Source organism: Aotus nancymaae, unplaced genomic scaffold (genome assembly GCF_030222135.1).
Source record: "Aotus nancymaae isolate 86718 unplaced genomic scaffold, 86718_ANA_hifiasm-v0.15.2.pri h1tg000015l_1, whole genome shotgun sequence".
Lineage (NCBI taxonomy): Eukaryota > Metazoa > Chordata > Mammalia > Primates > Aotidae > Aotus > Aotus nancymaae.
Genome location: NW_026988427.1, coordinates 10302469 through 10320821, shown reverse-complemented (window position 1 = coordinate 10320821; position 18353 = coordinate 10302469). Strand labels below are relative to the sequence as shown.

The window sequence follows — 18353 nt, the reverse complement described above, 5'->3', positions numbered from 1 at the left end:
GTTTTCAAGGTTCATCCATGTTATAGCAGGCGACGGGATTGCCTTCCTTTCTGAGGTTGAATAGTATTCCACTGTATGCCTATACCACATTTGGTTTAATTAGTCATCCATTGATGGACATTTGGGTTGCTTCCACCTCTTGACCGTTGTGAGTAGTAGTACCGCTATGTACACAGGTCTGCAAATGTCTCTGAAACTATTCTTTCTTTTTCTGTTTGTTTGAGACAGTCTTGTTCTGTTGCACAGGCTGGAATGCAGCGGAGCTATCACAGCTCACTTTATTTTTTATTTTTGAGAAAGTTACCCAGGCTACAATGCAGTATGTGATCTCGGCTCACTACAACCTCTACCTCCCAGGTTCAAGCGATTCTCCTGCCTCAGCCTCCCAAGTAGCTGGGATTACAGGCACACACCACTATGCCCAGCTGATTTTTTTTTTTTTTTTTTTTTTCTGAGATAGAGTTTTATTCTTGTTGCCCAGGCTGGAGTGCAATGGCATGAACTCAGCTCACTGCAACCTCCACCTCCCAGATTCAAGCAATTTTCCTGCCTCAGCCTCCCGAGTAGCTGGGATTACAGGCATGCACCACTAGCCTGGCTAATTTTGGTCTCCATATTGGTCAGACTGGTCTCAAACTCTCTACCTCAGGTGATCCACCCACCTCAACCTCCCTAAGTGCTGGGATTACAGGCATGAGCCACCACGCCTGGCCCGCCCAGCTAAATTTTGTATTTTTAGTAGAGACAGGGTTTTGCCACGTTGGCCAGTCTGGTCTCGAATTCCTGACCTCAGGGGATCTGCCTGCCTGGGCCTCCCAAAGTGCTGGGATTACTGGCATGAACCACCATGCCTGGCGTATTTATTTATTTATCTATTTCAGATGGAGTCTCTCTCTGTGACCCAGGCTGGAGTGCAGTGGCACCATCTTGGCCCACTGCAACCTCCACCTCCCAGGTTCAAGCAATTCTCCTTCCTCAGCCTCCTGAGTAGCTGGGGCTATAGACATGCTTGGCTAATTTTTTGTATTTTAGTAGAGATGGAGTTTCACCATGTTGAACATGTTCACCATGTTCAAGGTTGAGAATCGCTTGAACCTGGGAGGTAGAGGTTGATGTGGCTGATCTCCAACTCTGGAGCTCAGGCAGATTACCAGCCTCAGCTTCCCAAAGTGCTAGGATTACAGGCATGAGCCACCACACCCTTCCCAACAGCTCACTTTAGCTTTAACCTCTCCGGCTCAAGCAATCCTCCCACCTCAGCCTCCTGAGTAGCCAAGACCACAGGTATGTGGCACCATGCCTGGCTAAAATTTTCTTTTGTTGATTTTTTGTAGAGACAGGATTTATTATTATTATTATTATTTTGTAGAGACAGGGTCACGATACATTGCCCAGGCTGGGAAATAAGGTCTTGACTAATGGAAGTTGAAGATTCTTGGGGGAATAGCATGCAGAGCAGCTATAGAGGGAGAAGGTGCTGATGGCTAGCCAAAAGACTTAGAGATTTTTGCAAACATGGACTCAATGATAGTTTTTGGGTGATGAGTCTGTCTTGGTACATGTAGGATAGCTTGAAAGAGGAGGAAGAAACTAGAGCCCGTAGTAACATAAGGTAACATTAAGTATCCTGATGTCAGTAATGGAGAAGGATGAAAGACTAGGATTGATTGGGTGACTGTGCGGGTAGAGGGCATGAGGAAAAAAGGTATGTGTGTGCACACACATTCTAGTTGTATATCTTCTCCTTGTTTTCTCCCCCATCTTTTAGTTGTACCTTCTCTGGCCCAAAAATGAAAATTTGCCTACTACCAACCAGTTTTTATTTCTTTAGATCTGTGGTCCTTTCAAAGAGAGCCCATTACCACTCAAGACATGTCTAATATAATACACAAAGCACTTACTTGGTTAGAGAATAACAACAAATAAACAGATTTTTAAAAGCAGCTTGTTCTTGGTTTAATCTTGTTGAGTTCTAAAACTGTAATTTGAAAACATTTCTATTGATGTTATTTGAGCAATTGTATCCATATTAAGCCTTTAATGTGAGAGGAGTTATTCTCCTGTTATCTTTTCATTGTAGTGTTTTAACAGGCACCTATTGTAAATTAGTGTATGAAAGGCCTTTTGTCTGTTGTAAAGCACTTTACAAATGCAAAAGTTTGTTGGAAACTGTATTTGAATGCCCTACATCTGTGTAACCAGTACAATATTTTCTCTGTGGACAGTTGTGTATGTTTGAGTTTTATTTTGAAATTTTCTTGATATTGAATCTTTTTACTGATTTTAGGGAAACTCTTTAATCTCTCTAGTCTGCCTTTCCTTATCTATAAAATGAAATAATAAGTTCTTTTTAGCTCTGGGATTTGAAAGCTTTAATTTTAAATGAGAGAGAGGTTAGTGGTCTTTATGAAGTTTGATAGGAGGCAATACATTTAACTGATTTTGCTCTTTTTATGTGTAGATGATGGAAGGGAAGTGGTTGCTGTGTATGTTACTGGTACTTGGAACTGCTGCTATTGAGGCTCATGATGGACATGATGATGATGTGATTGATATTGAGGATGACCTTGATGATGTCATTGAAGAGGTAGAAGATTCAAAACCAGATACCGCTGCTCCTCCTCCATCTCCCAAGGTTTGAAATGGTCTTTGAATCTATTCCTTTTACCTCTTGAGATGATAAAATTATGAACATAGCTAGGCGCAGAGACATGTAGTCTCAACTACTCAGGAGGCTTAGGCCAGGAGTGTGAGTCCAGCCTGGACAACACAGGGAGATGCCATCTCTTTTAAAATATAAAAGGAACATCATGAAGAGGTAAATTTGGATCCTTTTCAAAAGGAAAGCAAAATTTGCTAAAATACTTATTGATCTCTCTGGCAGCTTTTGTTATATTTTGCCAGAGGCCAAGTATATAGATTGAATTTGAAAGCCAGCTATGAAATTTTTGTGACAGTTGAAAGCAAACCAGGAGAATAAATTCTAGGTAAAAAGGCATGTTGCTGAAAATTTTAATGTTTAATTCATTTATATATTTAACACAGGTCACCTACAAAGCTCCAGTTCCAACAGGGGAAGTATATTTTGCTGATTCTTTTGACAGAGGAACTCTGTCAGGGTAAGTGTTTTTCAGAGAAATGTATCTTAGATTCAAACATTATGTAAATAAGATGGGATAGTGGATTCCTTTTTGGATAGTATCTTATATGGTGAAATGTCTAATTTTATTTTGTTTATTTATTTATTTTTTGAGATGGAATTTCGCTCTTTTGCCCAGGCTGGAGTGCAATGGCACGACATCAGCTCACTGCAACCTTCGCCTCCTGGGTTCAAGCAATTCTCCTGTCTTGGCCTCCCAAGTAGCTGGGATTGCAGGCATGTGCCATCACGCCCAGCTAATCTTTGTGGGTTTTTTTAGTAGAGACAGGGTTTTGCCATGTTGGCCAGGCTGGTCTTGAGCTCCTGACCTCAGGTGATCCACCTGCCTCAGCCTCCAAAAATGTTGGGATTATAGGGGTGAGCTACTGTGCCCAGCCTGAATTATCTAACTTTAATGTCTTCAGTGTTAATATCCATGTAGGAGAATAGTCTTTTGGTATTTGTGGTTTTTATATCCATTCCTTTCCCTCCCCTACTCTACCCTGTATTTTGTTCTTTGATGGAGAAAAAAAATTTTCTCTTGATCTTAAAACATCGGTGGAATTATCTCGTAGGTTTGGTATTTTTTCTTATATAGGTTTGTGAGTTTAAGATAATGTATTATCATTAGTTGTGTGACAGATTTAATAACTGAAATTTGAGTGGCTACAATAGGCTAAGAGCAGAGTAGGTCCTACTTTTATGAGTATTTTATGTAGTTTTCCCTCATAAGTCAACTGTCATTTTAAGACTGATTTTGGGATTTGTGTTATTACAGGTGGATTTTATCCAAAGCCAAGAAAGATGATACTGATGATGAAATTGCCAAATATGATGGTGAGAATTCCATTTGCTTTAGATATAATAGCAGATAGAGGTTTAACGTGTTGTCTCCATGGCATTTCCTAAGACTAGTTTAAAAGGAAATAATAAGCTTTAAGATTTTTCCATGGAAGTTTTGCCATCTTTGTGTGTTGCCTAATAATTCTTTCTTTTTATTTTATTATATTTTTAACTTTTATTTAACGTTTAGAGGTTCATGTGTGGCCTTATATTTAATAAGATTAGATCTGTTTAATCACCTGTGCTGCCGAATGTTGGAAATAGGTCATTTCTATACAGTGGTATAATACACTACAGTTTCAAAAAAACATATCCTAATAATATTTGTCAAAGTGTGTTTATTTATTTTTTATGTATTTATTTTTTCTGGGACGGAGTCTCACTCTGCTGCCCAGGCTGCTGGCAAAATCTTGGCTCATTGCACCCTCCGTTTCTTGGGTTCAAGCGATTCTCCTGCCTCGGCCTACCTGGTAGCTGGGGTTACAGGTGCCCATCACCACGCCTGGTTAATTTTTGTGTTTTTAGTAGAGACTGGGTTTCATTGTGTTGACAGGCTGGTCTCAAACTCCTGACCTTGGGTGATCCACCTGCCTCAGCCTCCGTAAGTGCTGGGATTACAGGTATGAGCCACCACGCCTGGCCCAGTATAATAGATTTATACAACTAGGAGTGAGGTTTTTTAGGGGGGTGTTTTTGTTTTGTTTTGTTTTGTTTTGCCATTTAAAGGGTTCTCAGAGGCAGAGTTAAGGACTGGAACTTTTTTGTATTGTCTTGTAGGAAAGTGGGAGGTAGATGAAATGAAGGAATCAAAGCTTCCAGGTGATAAAGGACTTGTATTGATGTCTCGGGCCAAGCATCATGCCATCTCTGCTAAACTGAACAAACCCTTCCTATTTGACACCAAGCCTCTCATTGTTCAGTAAGTGAAATGCTTGTTGGATAAAAGCTTTCTAGAAAGGGTAATCTTAGAAGACATTATACAACTTTTACTCTGTGTTAAAAAATTATTTTGCAAATAGTGATCAGATAAAAAAATGAGATTATATAAGTTGTGTTAGGGATTTTTGGGTGAATTTAAACACCTTGTAATTGATATTTTTTCCTGCCCAAAAAATTATTTTGAAACAAACTGATTACTCATTTTCCTGACTAATTAACTTGCAGATTGTGCAGAACATATTTACTGGAAATGTGCATTAATGTTCAATTTATTTATTTTTGTGGAATTTGGTAACTATTTAAAAACAATAGAAGATGGAATCCTTTGTAAGAGTAAACATTTGACCTATCATAAAGCGTGACTAAGCTGAGGGAACGAGTACATTAAGAGAGTTCAGATTTTTCAAAATGCCATACAGTTTTCTGCTTTTCTCTCTGATATTAGGTATGAGGTTAATTTCCAGAATGGAATAGAATGTGGCGGTGCCTATGTGAAACTGCTTTCTAAAACATCAGAACTCAACCTGGTATGTAATCCCCATTTCTGGAATTTGGCTGGACACCCACTATTACCTTGTAAGAATTATGTAATTTTGTAATACTTGTGAAAAATAAAGGCTTCCTCCCTGCTTTTTAACTCTTTTGATGAGTTGGGAATGTTGACTTTGACATTAATGTGCTTTCTATTTGAAGTGTGAATCTGTAAGTTGTTACCAGCTGTTTTTATCTGAATTTCTGGTTTTGCTTCTGTGTAAGTTTTGGTTTTAGCAAGCTTATTTTTTTGTTTTATGAGAGAAGCAATAACTGTCTAAATATGTGCATTACTTTTTTTAAGCACTTAAGTATGTTATTTTAAATTTACTGATGATTGCTGATTATTCCTTTTCACTAAGCCTTGTAATTAGCTTTTCCTTTAACTGTCGCCAATATATTTGGAATTTTATAAGAATTATTAGACACTTTTGAAATGTTGCTTTTGAACACTTTGACTAGAGTGGTTTCAAATAAACCTTTTTTGCTTCTGAAGGATCAGTTCCACGACAAGACCCCTTATACGATTATGTTTGGTCCAGATAAATGTGGAGAGGACTATAAACTGCACTTCATCTTCCGACACAAGAACCCCAAAACGGGTATTTATGAAGAAAAGCATGCTAAGAGGCCAGATGCAGATCTGAAGACCTATTTTACTGATAAGAAAACACATCTTTACACACTAAGTAAGAAAAACCATTCTTTTGGGGGCTTATGGCATTACACTTGTATCATCCATTTAACTTAAAAATTGTATATCTGGTCGGGTGTGGTGTCTCACACCTGTAATCCCAGCACTTTGGGAGGCCGAGATGGGTGGATCACCTGAGGTCAGGAGTTCAAGACCAGTTTGGTCAAAATGGTGAAACTCCATCTCTACTAAAAATACAAAAATTAGCCAGTTGTGATGGCACACACCTGTAACCCCAACTACTTAGAAGGCTGAGGCAGGAGAATTGTTTGAACCCGGGAGGGAGCCAAGATCATTGTGTCACTGCACTCCAGCCTGGGTGACAGTAAGACTCCGTTTCCAAAAAAAGAAGATTGTATATCTAGAGAGTACACCAGCCTGCAAATAAGAATCTCGGCCAGGTGTGGTAGCTCACACCTGTAATCCCAGCACTTTGGGAGGCCAAGGCAGGCGGATCACTTGCAGTCAGGAGATTGAGACCAGCCTGGCTAACATGGTAAAACCCCGTCTCTACTAAAAATAGAAAAATGAGCTGGGTGTGGTGGTGCATGCTTATAATCCCAGCTACTTGGAAGGCTGAGGCAGCAGAATTACATGAACCCAGGAGGCAGAGGTTGCAGTGAGTTGTCGTTTCACTACACTCCAACCTGGGCAGCAGAGCAAGACTCTGTCCACCTCCACCAAAAAAAAGAATCTCTTCACTTAATATCTTAGTTGGGAAATGAGCTTAATTTGTCAGCATTAAAAGAAGCTCCTTGGCCAGGTGTGGTGGCCCACGCCTATAATCCTAGCACTTTAGAAGGCTAAGTCAGATGTAGGCTGAGTCTGTACAAAATACTAAGAAATTAACTGAGTATGGCGGTGTGTGCCTGTAGTTTCAGCTACTCAGGAGGCTGAGGTTTGATTGCTTGAACCCAGGAAGTCGAGGCTGCACTGAGCCATGATCTTGCCACTGCAGTGTAGCCTAGGTGACAGCCTAGGTGCTGTCTGGAAAAAAAAAAAACCAAACAACTTCTTTTCCACAGGAACTGAGGTTTGAGATAATTTTAAGAATAGCCAGGTGGCGTGGCTCACACTTGTAATCCCAGCATGTTGGGAGGCTGAGGTGAGCAGATCACTTGAGGTCAGGAGTTCAAGACTAGCCTGGCCAACATGATGAAACCTCATCTCCACTAAAAGTACAAAAATTAGCCAGATGTGGTGGTAGGTGCCTGTAATCCCAGTTACTCCGGAGGCTGACCAGGGGAATCACTTGAACCCGGGAGGTGGAGTTTGCAGCAAGCGAAGATCTTGCCATTGCACTCCAGCCTGGGCAACAGAGTGAGGCTCTGTGGGCTAAGTGGCTCACGCCTGTAATCCCAGAACTTTGGGAGGTTGAGATGGGTGGATCACGAGGTCAGGAGTTCAAGACCAGCCTGGCCAAGATGCTGAAACCCCATCTCTACTAAAAATACAAAAAAATTAGCCCAGCATGGTGGTGGGCACCTGTAATCCCAGCTACTTGTAAAGCCCAGCCCGTAGGCTGAGGCAGAGAATTTCTTGAACCTGGGAGGCAGCGCTGAGATCTGCCACTGCATTCCAGCCTGGGTTGACAGAGCAAGACTTGGTCTCAAAAAAAGAAAAAAGTAAAAAAGTAAAAAAAAAAAAAAAAAAGAAAGAAAAAAGTAGTAGGTGTTTTTTATATCCTATAAAGAGCTTTGCTGACCTACCTAATTTCTTCCCCCTTTTTTTGTTGATAAATGTTGAATAATAAATTATATATACAGTTATACATAAATCCAATAAAAATAGACAATTTTTCAGAAGTATCTTGTAATTGAACTTCCAAGTTTATGTATAATTGTCCAATACCTGGACAGTTGACAATTAAGTTGAGTCCTTTGGATATATGTTTGTTTGTTTGTTGAAGCTTTTCCTGCCAGTTTGAGATCATAAACAAACATGCCTCTTTATGAAGAATATAATAGCCTTTTTTTTTTTTTTAGACAGAGTCTTGCTTACCCAGGCTGGAGTGCGGTGGCCTGATCTTGGCTAACTGCAACCTCTGCCTCCCGGGTTCAAGTGATTCTCATGCCTCAGCCTCCGGAGTAGCTAGGATTACAGGCTCATGCCGCCATGCCCAGCTAATTTTTGTGTTTTTCAGTTTCGGTTAACAGCCAAACACACTAACCCATTGCGCCACAGAGACCAATTTTTGTATTTTTAGTAGAGACAGAGCTTTACCCAGTTGGCCAGTCGGCTCTCAAACTGCTGACTTCAAGTTATCCACCCACCTCAGCCCCCGAAAGTGCTGGGATTACAGGTGTGAGCCACCGCACCTGGCCTAGAATATGATTTTTCTTTTTTTGTGCTATAGAGTCTCGCTCTGTTGCCCAGGCTGGAGTGCAATGGCATGATCTCACCTCACTGCAACCTCTGTCTCCCCATTTCAAATGATTCTTCTGCCTCAGCCTCCCGAGTAGCTGGGACTACAGGCATGCGCCACCATGCCCGGCTAATTTTTTTGTATGTTTAGTAGAGTTGGGGTTTCACCATATTGGTCAGGCTGATCTCAAACTCCTGACCTCAAATGATCCGCCTCCCTCTGCCTCCCAGAGTGCTGGGATTACAGGCATGAGCCACCACACCTGGCCCGAACTTTGTTAACAGCACAGCGTGTGAAGTTCTTCCTCAAAAAAGCACTCATTTTCATTATCACTGACACAACAGCATAGGATTCCTTGTCTGGATGTACTATAACTTGATCAGTCGCATATTAGATATTTAGGTATGGAATCCAGGCTTTGGTATATATCATACTTAAGACGCTTTTATGGGGCCCATGGGGCTGGGCGCAGTGGCTCATGCCTGTAATCCTAGCACTTTGGGAGGCTGAGGTGGATGGATTGCCTGAGCTGAGGAGTTGGAGACCAGCCTGGGCAACATGGCAAAACCCCATCTCTACTTAAAATACAAAAAATTAGCTGGGCATGGTGGCACAGGGCTGCCTGTAGTCCCAGCTACTCTGGAGGCTGAGGCAGGAGACTCACTTGAACCTGGGAGGCGGGAGTTGCAGTTAGCCCAGACGACACCACCACACTCCAGCCTGAATGACAGAGCAAGACTCTGTCTAAAATAAAATAAAATAAAAAAAAAAATGCTTTTATGGATTTAAAATTGTTTTTTCATTTTGCATGGGGTTTAAAAATAGAACCGTGAGGCCAGGTGCAGTGGCTCACGCCTGTAATCCTAGCACTTTGGGAGGCCGAGGCCGGTGGATCATGAGGTCAGGAGATCGAGACCATCCTGGCCAACATGGTTAAACCCATCTCTACTAAAATACAAAATATTAACCGGACATGGTGGCAAGCACCTGTAGTCCCAGCTACCCGGGAGGCTGAGGCAGAGAAATCGCTTGAACCCGGGAGGCAGAGATTGCAGTAAGCTGAGATTGTGCCACTGCACTCCAGCCTGGCGACAGAGTGAGACTCCGTCTAAAAAGAAAAGTAGAACCCATGAGTCGACATGCCATTTTTTTTTTCTTTTCTTTTTTTAGACAGTCTCGCTGTGTTGCAGGCTGGAGTGCAGTGGCCCAATCTCGGCTCACTGCAACCTCCACCTCCCGGGTTCAAGCAATTCTCCTGCCTCAGCCTCCTGAGTAGCTGGGACAGGTGGGTGCCACCATGCCCACCTAATTTTTTGTATTTTTAGTAAGGACGGGGTTTCACCAAGTTGACCAGGGTGGTCTCAATCTGTTGACCTTGTGATCCGCCTGCCTTGGCCTCCCAAAGTGCTGGGATTATAGGCGTGAGCCACCATGCCTGGCTGACATGCATTTTCATAAATTAGAGGTTTGTGTTATTTCAGAAATAATATCAGCTCTATTAAAAATGAAGAAATGGACCTTTTGTACTGGGAAGTTGTTACAAGTTATTTGTCTGCTGACTGGTGTATAATGAGTTGTATAAAACCAATAATCGTGTTACTTTATGTAGGTTTTGTGATTTTGTGTGTGTGTGTGTGTGTGTATGTGTGTCTATAAAGTCTTTGGTGTTACAGATTTTAACTGTCATTTACTGTAATTCTTAGAAACCTGAGGAACTAAGCATTTATGTTTTATGCATAAGGAAAAGGGCATTAAGTTGCCCAAGACCCCAGAGCCAGGCATTGTTCTTACCCCAGAGCCTCAGGTCATGATACTTCTATGCTGTTTCTTCAAGTTAGAGGTCATGATCTTTTGTCTTACGGTAAAGAGAGCTTGGGAAATTAACTATTTTTAATTGCATTTTTTTTTTCAGTCTTGAATCCAGATAATAGTTTTGAAATATTAGTGGACCAATCTGTTGTGAACAGTGGAAATCTGCTAAATGACATGACTCCTCCTGTTAATCCTTCACGTGAAATTGAGGACCCAGAAGACCGGAAGCCTGAGGATTGGGATGAAAGACCAAAAATACCAGATCCAGAAGCTGTCAAGCCAGATGACTGGTGAGTCTTGGGGAGCTGTCTTCAAGTATAAGAGAGCATTTCATATATTCCATGTGGCTTGAACAACCAAATGTTGGTTGAATAAGCTCTGATAATTTTAATAATCTGTGATGCAGTCTAACCTGTAGAGGAAATAGAGAGTACTATAGCTGAGAAGGGGCTATAGTGCTATATATGGTGTCATAATCTGCTTTGACTCACCATTTTATAAGCCGTAAAATGCCACAGTTGATAGAGTTTGTTCATGGTGACACTGTTGGTTTGTGGCAGAATCTCACATCCCTTGGCCTGACTACTCCAGTGTTTCTGTGAATTCACACTTAAAGCCAAAGTCCTGAAGTGTTAAATTTTAATTTGAAAAATAATCTTTTTCCTATTTACACAATACTTAGTTCTCTGTTCTGGGCTGGATGGTAGAATACAAAGCCACAAGGACACCACCATCTGCTTACACAGAGCTTGCAGTCCAGTTGTGACGCATGTTGTTGGCATGTGGTATGGTAAGGGTTAATGAGAAGGTGCCAAGGGGACCAGAGCATCAGGTGTGCCTAACCCAGGCATGGTTTCTTGGACGGAGCAGAGCAAATCAGATTGAGACTTGGAAGTGACGTGAGAGTTAAGGAGTTGGTGAATATGGGAAGGGATGTTTCTGATTGAAGAATGTCATCTGCAGAAGTAGAGGAACAGTAATGAGCTTGACATGCAGCGGAGAAATTAGATGGCCTTTTATATAGGGTGCACATTGAAGAGTAGGAGAAATTAAGATCGCTGGGGCTGGATTCTCATATATGGCTATCTTGGAACAAAGAAATTCTTACTCTTTGTAAAAATATCCTCCTATGCTTAGCCTAGATGATCTTTTTCCTCCCTGAAAGGTGAGATACATGTAACTGAACTTATATGCTGCACTAGTATAAATGCCAAGTTTATTTGTATGTTTGGTGTCTATTAGATTTGGACTTAGCCTTGTTCAGTATTCTATTCCTTAACTAGCTTTATCACCTAAGAAGGCCCCTGTACCCATTAAGCAGTCACTCGCTGTTTCCTCCCCGCTCAACTCCCAGCATCCACTAACCCGCTTTCTGCCCTCCTGCATTTGTCCATTTTGTACATTTCATATAAATGGAATCATACAATATGTGGTTTTCTCTGTCCAGTTTCTTTCACTTAACACAGTGTTTTCCAGATTTATCTGTGTTGAAGCATATATCAGTACTGCATTCCTTTTCATGATTGAATAATACTCTACTGTGTTGATAATGCCACATTTTATTTATCCATCCCTTGATGGGCATTTAGGTCGTTTCCTCCTTTTTGTCTGTGATTATGAATGATGGTGCTATGAATGTTCATATACTGGTTTTTATACAAATATGTTTTTTCTTTTTTTTTTTAAGACATGGTCTCTCTGTGTTTCCTAGGCGGGAGTGCAGTGGTACAGTCACGGCTTATTGCAACTTCCGCCTCCTGGGGTCAAATGATCCTCTCTCGCCTTAGCCTCCCAAGTAGCTGGGACTGCAGGCGTGCACCACCACGCCCGGCTAGTTTTTGTATTTTGTTTGTTTGTTGAGATAGAGTCTTATTTTGTCTTCAAGGCTGGAGTGCAGTGGCATGATCTTGGCTCACTGCAACCTCTGCCTCCCGAGTTCAAATGATTCTCATGCCTCAGCCTCCCAAGTAGCTGGGACTACAAGTGCGCACCACTGTACCTGGCTAATTTTTGTATTTTTAGTAGAGATGGGATTTCACCACGTTGGCCAGGCTGGTCTGGAACTTCTGACGTCAAGTGATCCGCTGGCCTCAGCCTCCCACAGTGCTAGGATTACAGGCGTGAACCACCATGCCTGGCTGTGGTTTTTTTTTTTGTTTTGTTTTGTTTGGTGATGGAGTTTCACTCTTGTTGCCCAGGCTGTAATGCCGTGGTGCTATCTCAACTCACTACAACCTTTGTCTCCCGGGTTCAAGCTGTTCTCCTGTCTTAGCCTCCTGAGTAGCTGGAATTATAGGTGCATGCCACCATGCCCAGCTAATTTTTGTATTTTTTAGTAGAGACAGGGTTTCATCATATTGGTCAGGCTGATCTTGAACTCCTGACCTCAGGTGATCTGCCTGCCTCAGCCTCCCAAAGTGCTGGGATTGTAGGCATGAGCCACTGTGCCTGGCCTTGTGTATTTTTTTTTTTTTTTTTTTACTAGAGACTAGGTTTCACCTTGTTGTCCAGGCTGGTCTTGAACTCATGACCTCAAGTGATCCTCCTGCCTCAGCCTCTCAAAGTGCTGAGATTACAGGCATGAGCCACTCTGCCTAGCTATAGACATATATTTTCATTTCTTTTGGGTATATATACCTAAAAGTCAAATTGCTGGGTCATGTGGTAACTGTTTAACTTTTTGAGAAACTGCCGCAAATCAGCAGTACCATTTTACTTTTCCACCAACAGTGTATGAGGATTTCAGTTTCTCTATATTCTTTCCAATGTTTGTTTTTATGAGTCTTTTTTATTATAGCCATCTTGGTGCTAAGCGGTATCGTAGTTTGGATTTGTATTCCCCGATGGCTAATAATGTTAAGCATCTTTTCGTGTGCTTGTTATGTATTTGTATTGTATATTTGTGTATCTTCTTTAGAGAAATGTCTATTAAAATCATTTGCTCATTTTTGAATTGGGTTGTCTTTATATTGAGTTGTAATGAGTTCTTTTACTAAGCCGTTAGCAGATATATGATTCACAAGTATTTTCTAAGAGGAATTATTTTAAATTTTGAGATTAAGACCAAAGTATTTTTAGAATACTCTGTTTCTGATCCACAAAGCAAGACTACATTGTGATCAGTGTTGTCATAACTGGCTTTTTCTTTTGTGTTTAAGGGATGAAGATGCCCCTGCTAAGATTCCAGATGATGAGGCCACAAAACCCGAAGGCTGGTTAGACGATGAGCCCGAGTATGTACCTGATCCAGATGCAGAGAAACCTGAGGATTGGTAAGAACTTCAGTTAACTTTTTAAATTACCTGGTTTTTGAGATGGAGTCTTGCTCTGTCTCCCAGGCTGGAGTTCAGTGGCACAGTCTTGGCTCACTGCAACCTTCAGTTCCTGGGTTCAAGCGATTCTTCCTGCATCACCCTTGTGAGTAGCTGGGGTTACGGGTGCATGCCACCACACCCAGCAAATTTTTATATTTTTTGTATTTTTAGTAGAGATAGGCTTTCACCATGTTGGCCAGGGTGGTCTCAAAGTGCTGACCTCAAGTGATCTCCTGCCTTGGCCTCCCAAAGTGCTGGGATTACATGCGTGAGCCACCGCACCCAGCATAAGTTACCTGTTTTTATTGAAGTCAAAGTTAATACTTAAATATAGCTAACTTCCAAAATTTCAGGGTAGAATTTGACAGTTTTAGTTATATATTCTTCTCTTTTAAAAAATGTATTTTTTCTGAAAAACTGTTGTTACTGGAAATACAGAAACACAGGAGAAGGTGTTCTGATACTTTGAAAACATTTCAGCAGGATCTTGGCAGCCCTGGGCCAGCCAGCTGCTTATAGTCCTGCATCACAGAACGTGTTTATAATTTGTTGTTTGTACCTCCAAAGGGATGAAGACATGGATGGAGAATGGGAGGCTCCTCAGATTGCCAACCCTAAATGTGAGTCAGCCCCTGGATGTGGTGTCTGGCAGCGACCTATGATTGACAACCCCAATTATAAAGGCAAATGGAAGCCTCCTATGATTGATAATCCCAGCTACCAGGTTTGTGCCACTCGATGGTTGAGTTACTTTCATTAATCTGTTTGTATTCAGATAGAAGTTTTATCTAGAGTGAGGCTGCCAGGATGGTCATTATATTCAAGCTATTGAATTAAAAGCAGAAAGTAAACTTCCTAAGTTGAAAGAGAGCTTAATGGGTTAGGTGTTGCGAAGATAAACCTAGAAATTGGAGTGAATAACTTTCTTTAACTTTCTTTCTTTTTTTTTTGAGTTGGAGTCTCCCTCTATTGGCCAGGCTGGATGGAGTGCAGTGGTACAGTCTTGGCACAGTGCCATCTCTGCCTCCTGGGTTCAAGTGGTTCTCCTGCCTCAGCCTTCCGAGTAGCTAGGAGTACAGGTGCACATCACCTCACCCGGCTAATTTTTTATTTCTAGTAGACGCAGGGTGTCGCCATGTTGGCCAGGCTGGTCTCGAACTCATGACCTCAGGTGATCTATCTGCCTTGGCCTCCCAAAGTACTGGGATTACAGGCGAGAGCTACCATGTCCAGCCAAGAATAACTTTCATAGTTACTTTGTAACTTTTTTTTTTTAAAAGAAAATGGAAAACTGTTGATTTGGGTACCCTGCTCTTGGGTGCCAGGGTTGCTTCAGCCATAGGATCCAAAGCTCAGTCTGGGCAGTCTGTGATGTGATGAGTAGAGGACTGTGGTATGAGTCAGCATCTTGACTACTTCAAGTCAGCTCACTGCTTGTCCTCGATGTTTACAACTATAAAAAGACTGAAGGCCAAAGGAGATGGTGAGGATACAAGTAGTAAGGTTATGAAGCTTTGGATCTCAATGCAGAAATGTACACCCTCAGACCTTTGTTCCTTTTGTCTTTCTAGCCTAGTAAAATCATTATCTCTGCAAACAGTGGCATTTAAAAAAAATTTTTTTTTGAGACAGTCTCCCTCTGTTATCCAGGCTAGAGTGCAGTGGTGGAGTCTCGGCTCACTGCAGCCTCCACCTTTCAGGTTCAAGTGATTCTTTTGCCTCAGCCTCCCTAGTAGCTGGGACTACAGGCGCACGCCACCACCCCAGCTAACTTTTTGTATTTTAGTAGAGACAGGGTTTCACTGTGTTAGCCATGATGGTCCCAATCTCCTGTCCTCATGATCTGCCCACCTTGCCGTCCCAAAATGCTAGGATTACAGGCAGGAGCTACTGTGCCTGGCAAAATTATTTATAATCATTAATTTATACTTTGTGTATTTATATACATATAGTAATATGTTTTTCTGTTTGTAATTTTTTATATTTTTTTCTCATAGTCTTTAAAGATGTTATGTGAATGCATTTTTAATTGTGTAGTCAAACAATAAGATAAAATAAAAATTTTACTTTAAAAAAGTTGTCCTGCCGGGAATGGTGGTTCACGCCTGTAATCCCAGCACTTTGGGAGGCCGAAGCGGGTGGATCACGAGGTCAAGAGATCGAGACCATCCTGATCAACATGGTGAAACCCCGTCTCTACTAAAAATACAAAAAAAATTAGCTGGGCATGGTGGCATGCGCCTGTAGTCCCAGCTACTTGGAAGTCTGAGGCAGGAGAATTGCTTGAACCCAGGAGGCAGAGGTTGCGTTGAGCCGGGATCGCGCCATTGCACTCCAGCCTGGGTAACAAGAGCGAAACTCTGTCTCAAAAAAGAAAAAAAAAAAGTTGTCCTGGCCGGGCGCGGTGGCTCATGCCTATAATTCCAGCACTTTGGGAGGCCGAGGCAGATGGATCACGAGGTCTAGAGATCGAGACCATCCTGGTCAACATGGTGAAACCCTGTCTCTACTAAAAATAAAAAAAATTAGCTGGGCATGGTGGTGTGCACCTGTAGTCCCAGCTACTTGGAAGTCTGAGGCAGGAGAATTGCTTGAACCCAGGAGGCAGAGGTTGTGGTGAGCCGGGATTGCGCCATTGCACTCCAGCCTGGGTAACAAGAGTGAAACTCCATCTCAAAAAAAAAAAAAAAGTTGTCCTTTAGGCTGGGTGTGGTGGCTCATGCCTATAATCCCAGCACTTGGGAGGCCAAGATGTGTGGATCATCTGAGGTCAGGAGATGGAGACCAGCCCGGGTGACAGAGTGTGACTCCGTCTCAGAAAAAAAAGAGAGAAGTTGCCCTTTAGTTGTTCTCCTGTTGGTGGCCATTTAGGTGAATTGTCACTTTGGCTTTCAGAGTCACTGCTACAATAATAATTCTTGTACATGTCTGGGTGTATGTAGTAAGTATTTCTCTAGGTAGTTATCTAGAAGTGAATAGCTGACTGATGATCATGTACGTTTTATTCTACATCACCACTGAAGAAGTGTCTACTGACTTACCCTCCCGCTCTCATCAGCAGTTGATAAGAGTGGAGGCTGTTGAATGCGCTAGGAACGAGAGGGGTTGGTTTGGGCCAAGGTCATGGGTGATAGTAGAAATTGGAAGTAGTTGGAGTCCTAAAATCTTAGAGGCAGAGTATGTAAAATAATCTGTAGCATTTATTATTTTTTTCCTGTTGCTTATTTCAAGTTTCATGAAGTTGGCATTTCTCTCCATTGTTCATGCAAAAGTCCATTTATGGTAGATTCACCATAAACTTCTGATCATTATGTGAAATAACTTTCTAAAACTTTTTTTTCTAGGGAATCTGGAAACCCAGGAAAATACCAAATCCAGATTTCTTTGAAGATCTGGAACCTTTCAGAATGACTCCTTTTAGTGCTATTGGTTTGGAGCTGTGGTCCATGACCTCTGACATTTTTTTTGACAACTTTATTATTTGTGCTGATCGAAGAGTAGTCGATGATTGGGCCAACGATGGATGGGGCCTGAAGAAAGCTGCTGATGGAGCTGCTGAGGTTCGTGTTTGCTGCTTGTGCATTTGTATCTGTTATTGTGGGGAGCTGATATTTTTGGGAAAATCTGTGTTAAGGTTTATCTTTTCCTTCATTTGGCAATATTGGCATAAAAAGTATAACCATATGCCTGAGAAAGACACATTATTGAGTTTGGGGGCATGATTTCATGAGTTTAATATAGTGGCTTTAGAGTCTGTTTGTGTTATGTGCAGGTTTTCTAAAATTATTTGGGTATATATTTTGAAATTTGTCATTTAGGCTATATTTTAATGCACTTTTATATGTTGAGTCTTGGTTTACACTACATATGGAATTTTCAAACAATTGGTCATGTGGCCAACCTAAGAATTGGAGAGCCAGGGATACTGAGATAAGAAATTCACTGGATCCTGAGGTGAAGGCAACCTTTTGCAGGTGATGAAGCAGCCAGCTTTTGTACCTATGAGAGTGAAATCATCTTGATTATAAGGAGAGCAAGAAGATGGAGACTTTCTCTAATTTCTTTTTTACATTGTATGAACATCTTGGCTTGAACTCTGAAAAAGAAGATCCTGCATGGTGCCCTGCCATAACTGAACTGCGGAAAAACAACACAGCCTGTGTTTGGGGAAGGCCAGAACTTTCAATCAGTCCTGTCTTGTTTTTCAGCCAGGTGTAGTGGGGCAGATGATCGAGGCAGCTGAAGAGCGCCCGTGGCTATGGGTGGTCTATATTCTGACTGTAGCCCTGCCTGTGTTCCTCGTTATCCTCTTCTGCTGTTCTGGAAAGGTAAGAAGTTTTTGTTTTGTTTTGTTTTGTTTTTAGAATCACTTTTAGAGACATCACTCTGGTGATTATAAAAAATAACTAAGATATGTTGCCTGAGGTTTCCTTTGTAGCGGCTCAGTAGTGACTGAGCCATGTATGGTGTTGACTTTAGAAAACTTACTTACTGTTCCTCAGTAGCCATTTATTGTGCCCAGATGAGAGCAGAATTTGTAGCCCCTTGGTTGCTACTGTTATCCTAATATGTTACTCTCCATGATGTTTGGCAGCAGCTTTCTAAAAATATAATAGACTTAGATATAAAACTAACCACTCGGACAATAATCAGCTTTTCCTGCTGGCATAGCTATTTCTATTCTTTGTAATTCTATCTTTGATCCCTCATTATCTA

The 18353-nt window shown here is 41.6% G+C and overlaps 1 protein-coding gene across 3 annotated transcripts in view; it reads left to right on the top strand.

The window, feature by feature from the left end:
• Window positions 1–18353, top strand: part of CANX (calnexin) — a 51136-nt gene that overhangs the window by 27169 nt on the left and 5614 nt on the right. For all 3 annotated transcript variants that reach the window (XM_064376621.1, XM_012451499.2, XM_064376622.1), the window contains exons 2-12: window positions 2462–2635; window positions 3046–3119; window positions 3918–3976; window positions 4760–4901; window positions 5367–5448; window positions 5949–6141; window positions 10424–10613; window positions 13482–13595; window positions 14205–14361; window positions 16982–17197; window positions 17846–17965. In XM_064376621.1, the coding sequence (XP_064232691.1) occupies window positions 2462–2635; window positions 3046–3119; window positions 3918–3976; window positions 4760–4901; window positions 5367–5448; window positions 5949–6141; window positions 10424–10613; window positions 13482–13595; window positions 14205–14361; window positions 16982–17197; window positions 17846–17965 (1521 nt within the window). The remainder of the gene's footprint in view (window positions 1–2461; window positions 2636–3045; window positions 3120–3917; window positions 3977–4759; window positions 4902–5366; window positions 5449–5948; window positions 6142–10423; window positions 10614–13481; window positions 13596–14204; window positions 14362–16981; window positions 17198–17845; window positions 17966–18353) is intronic.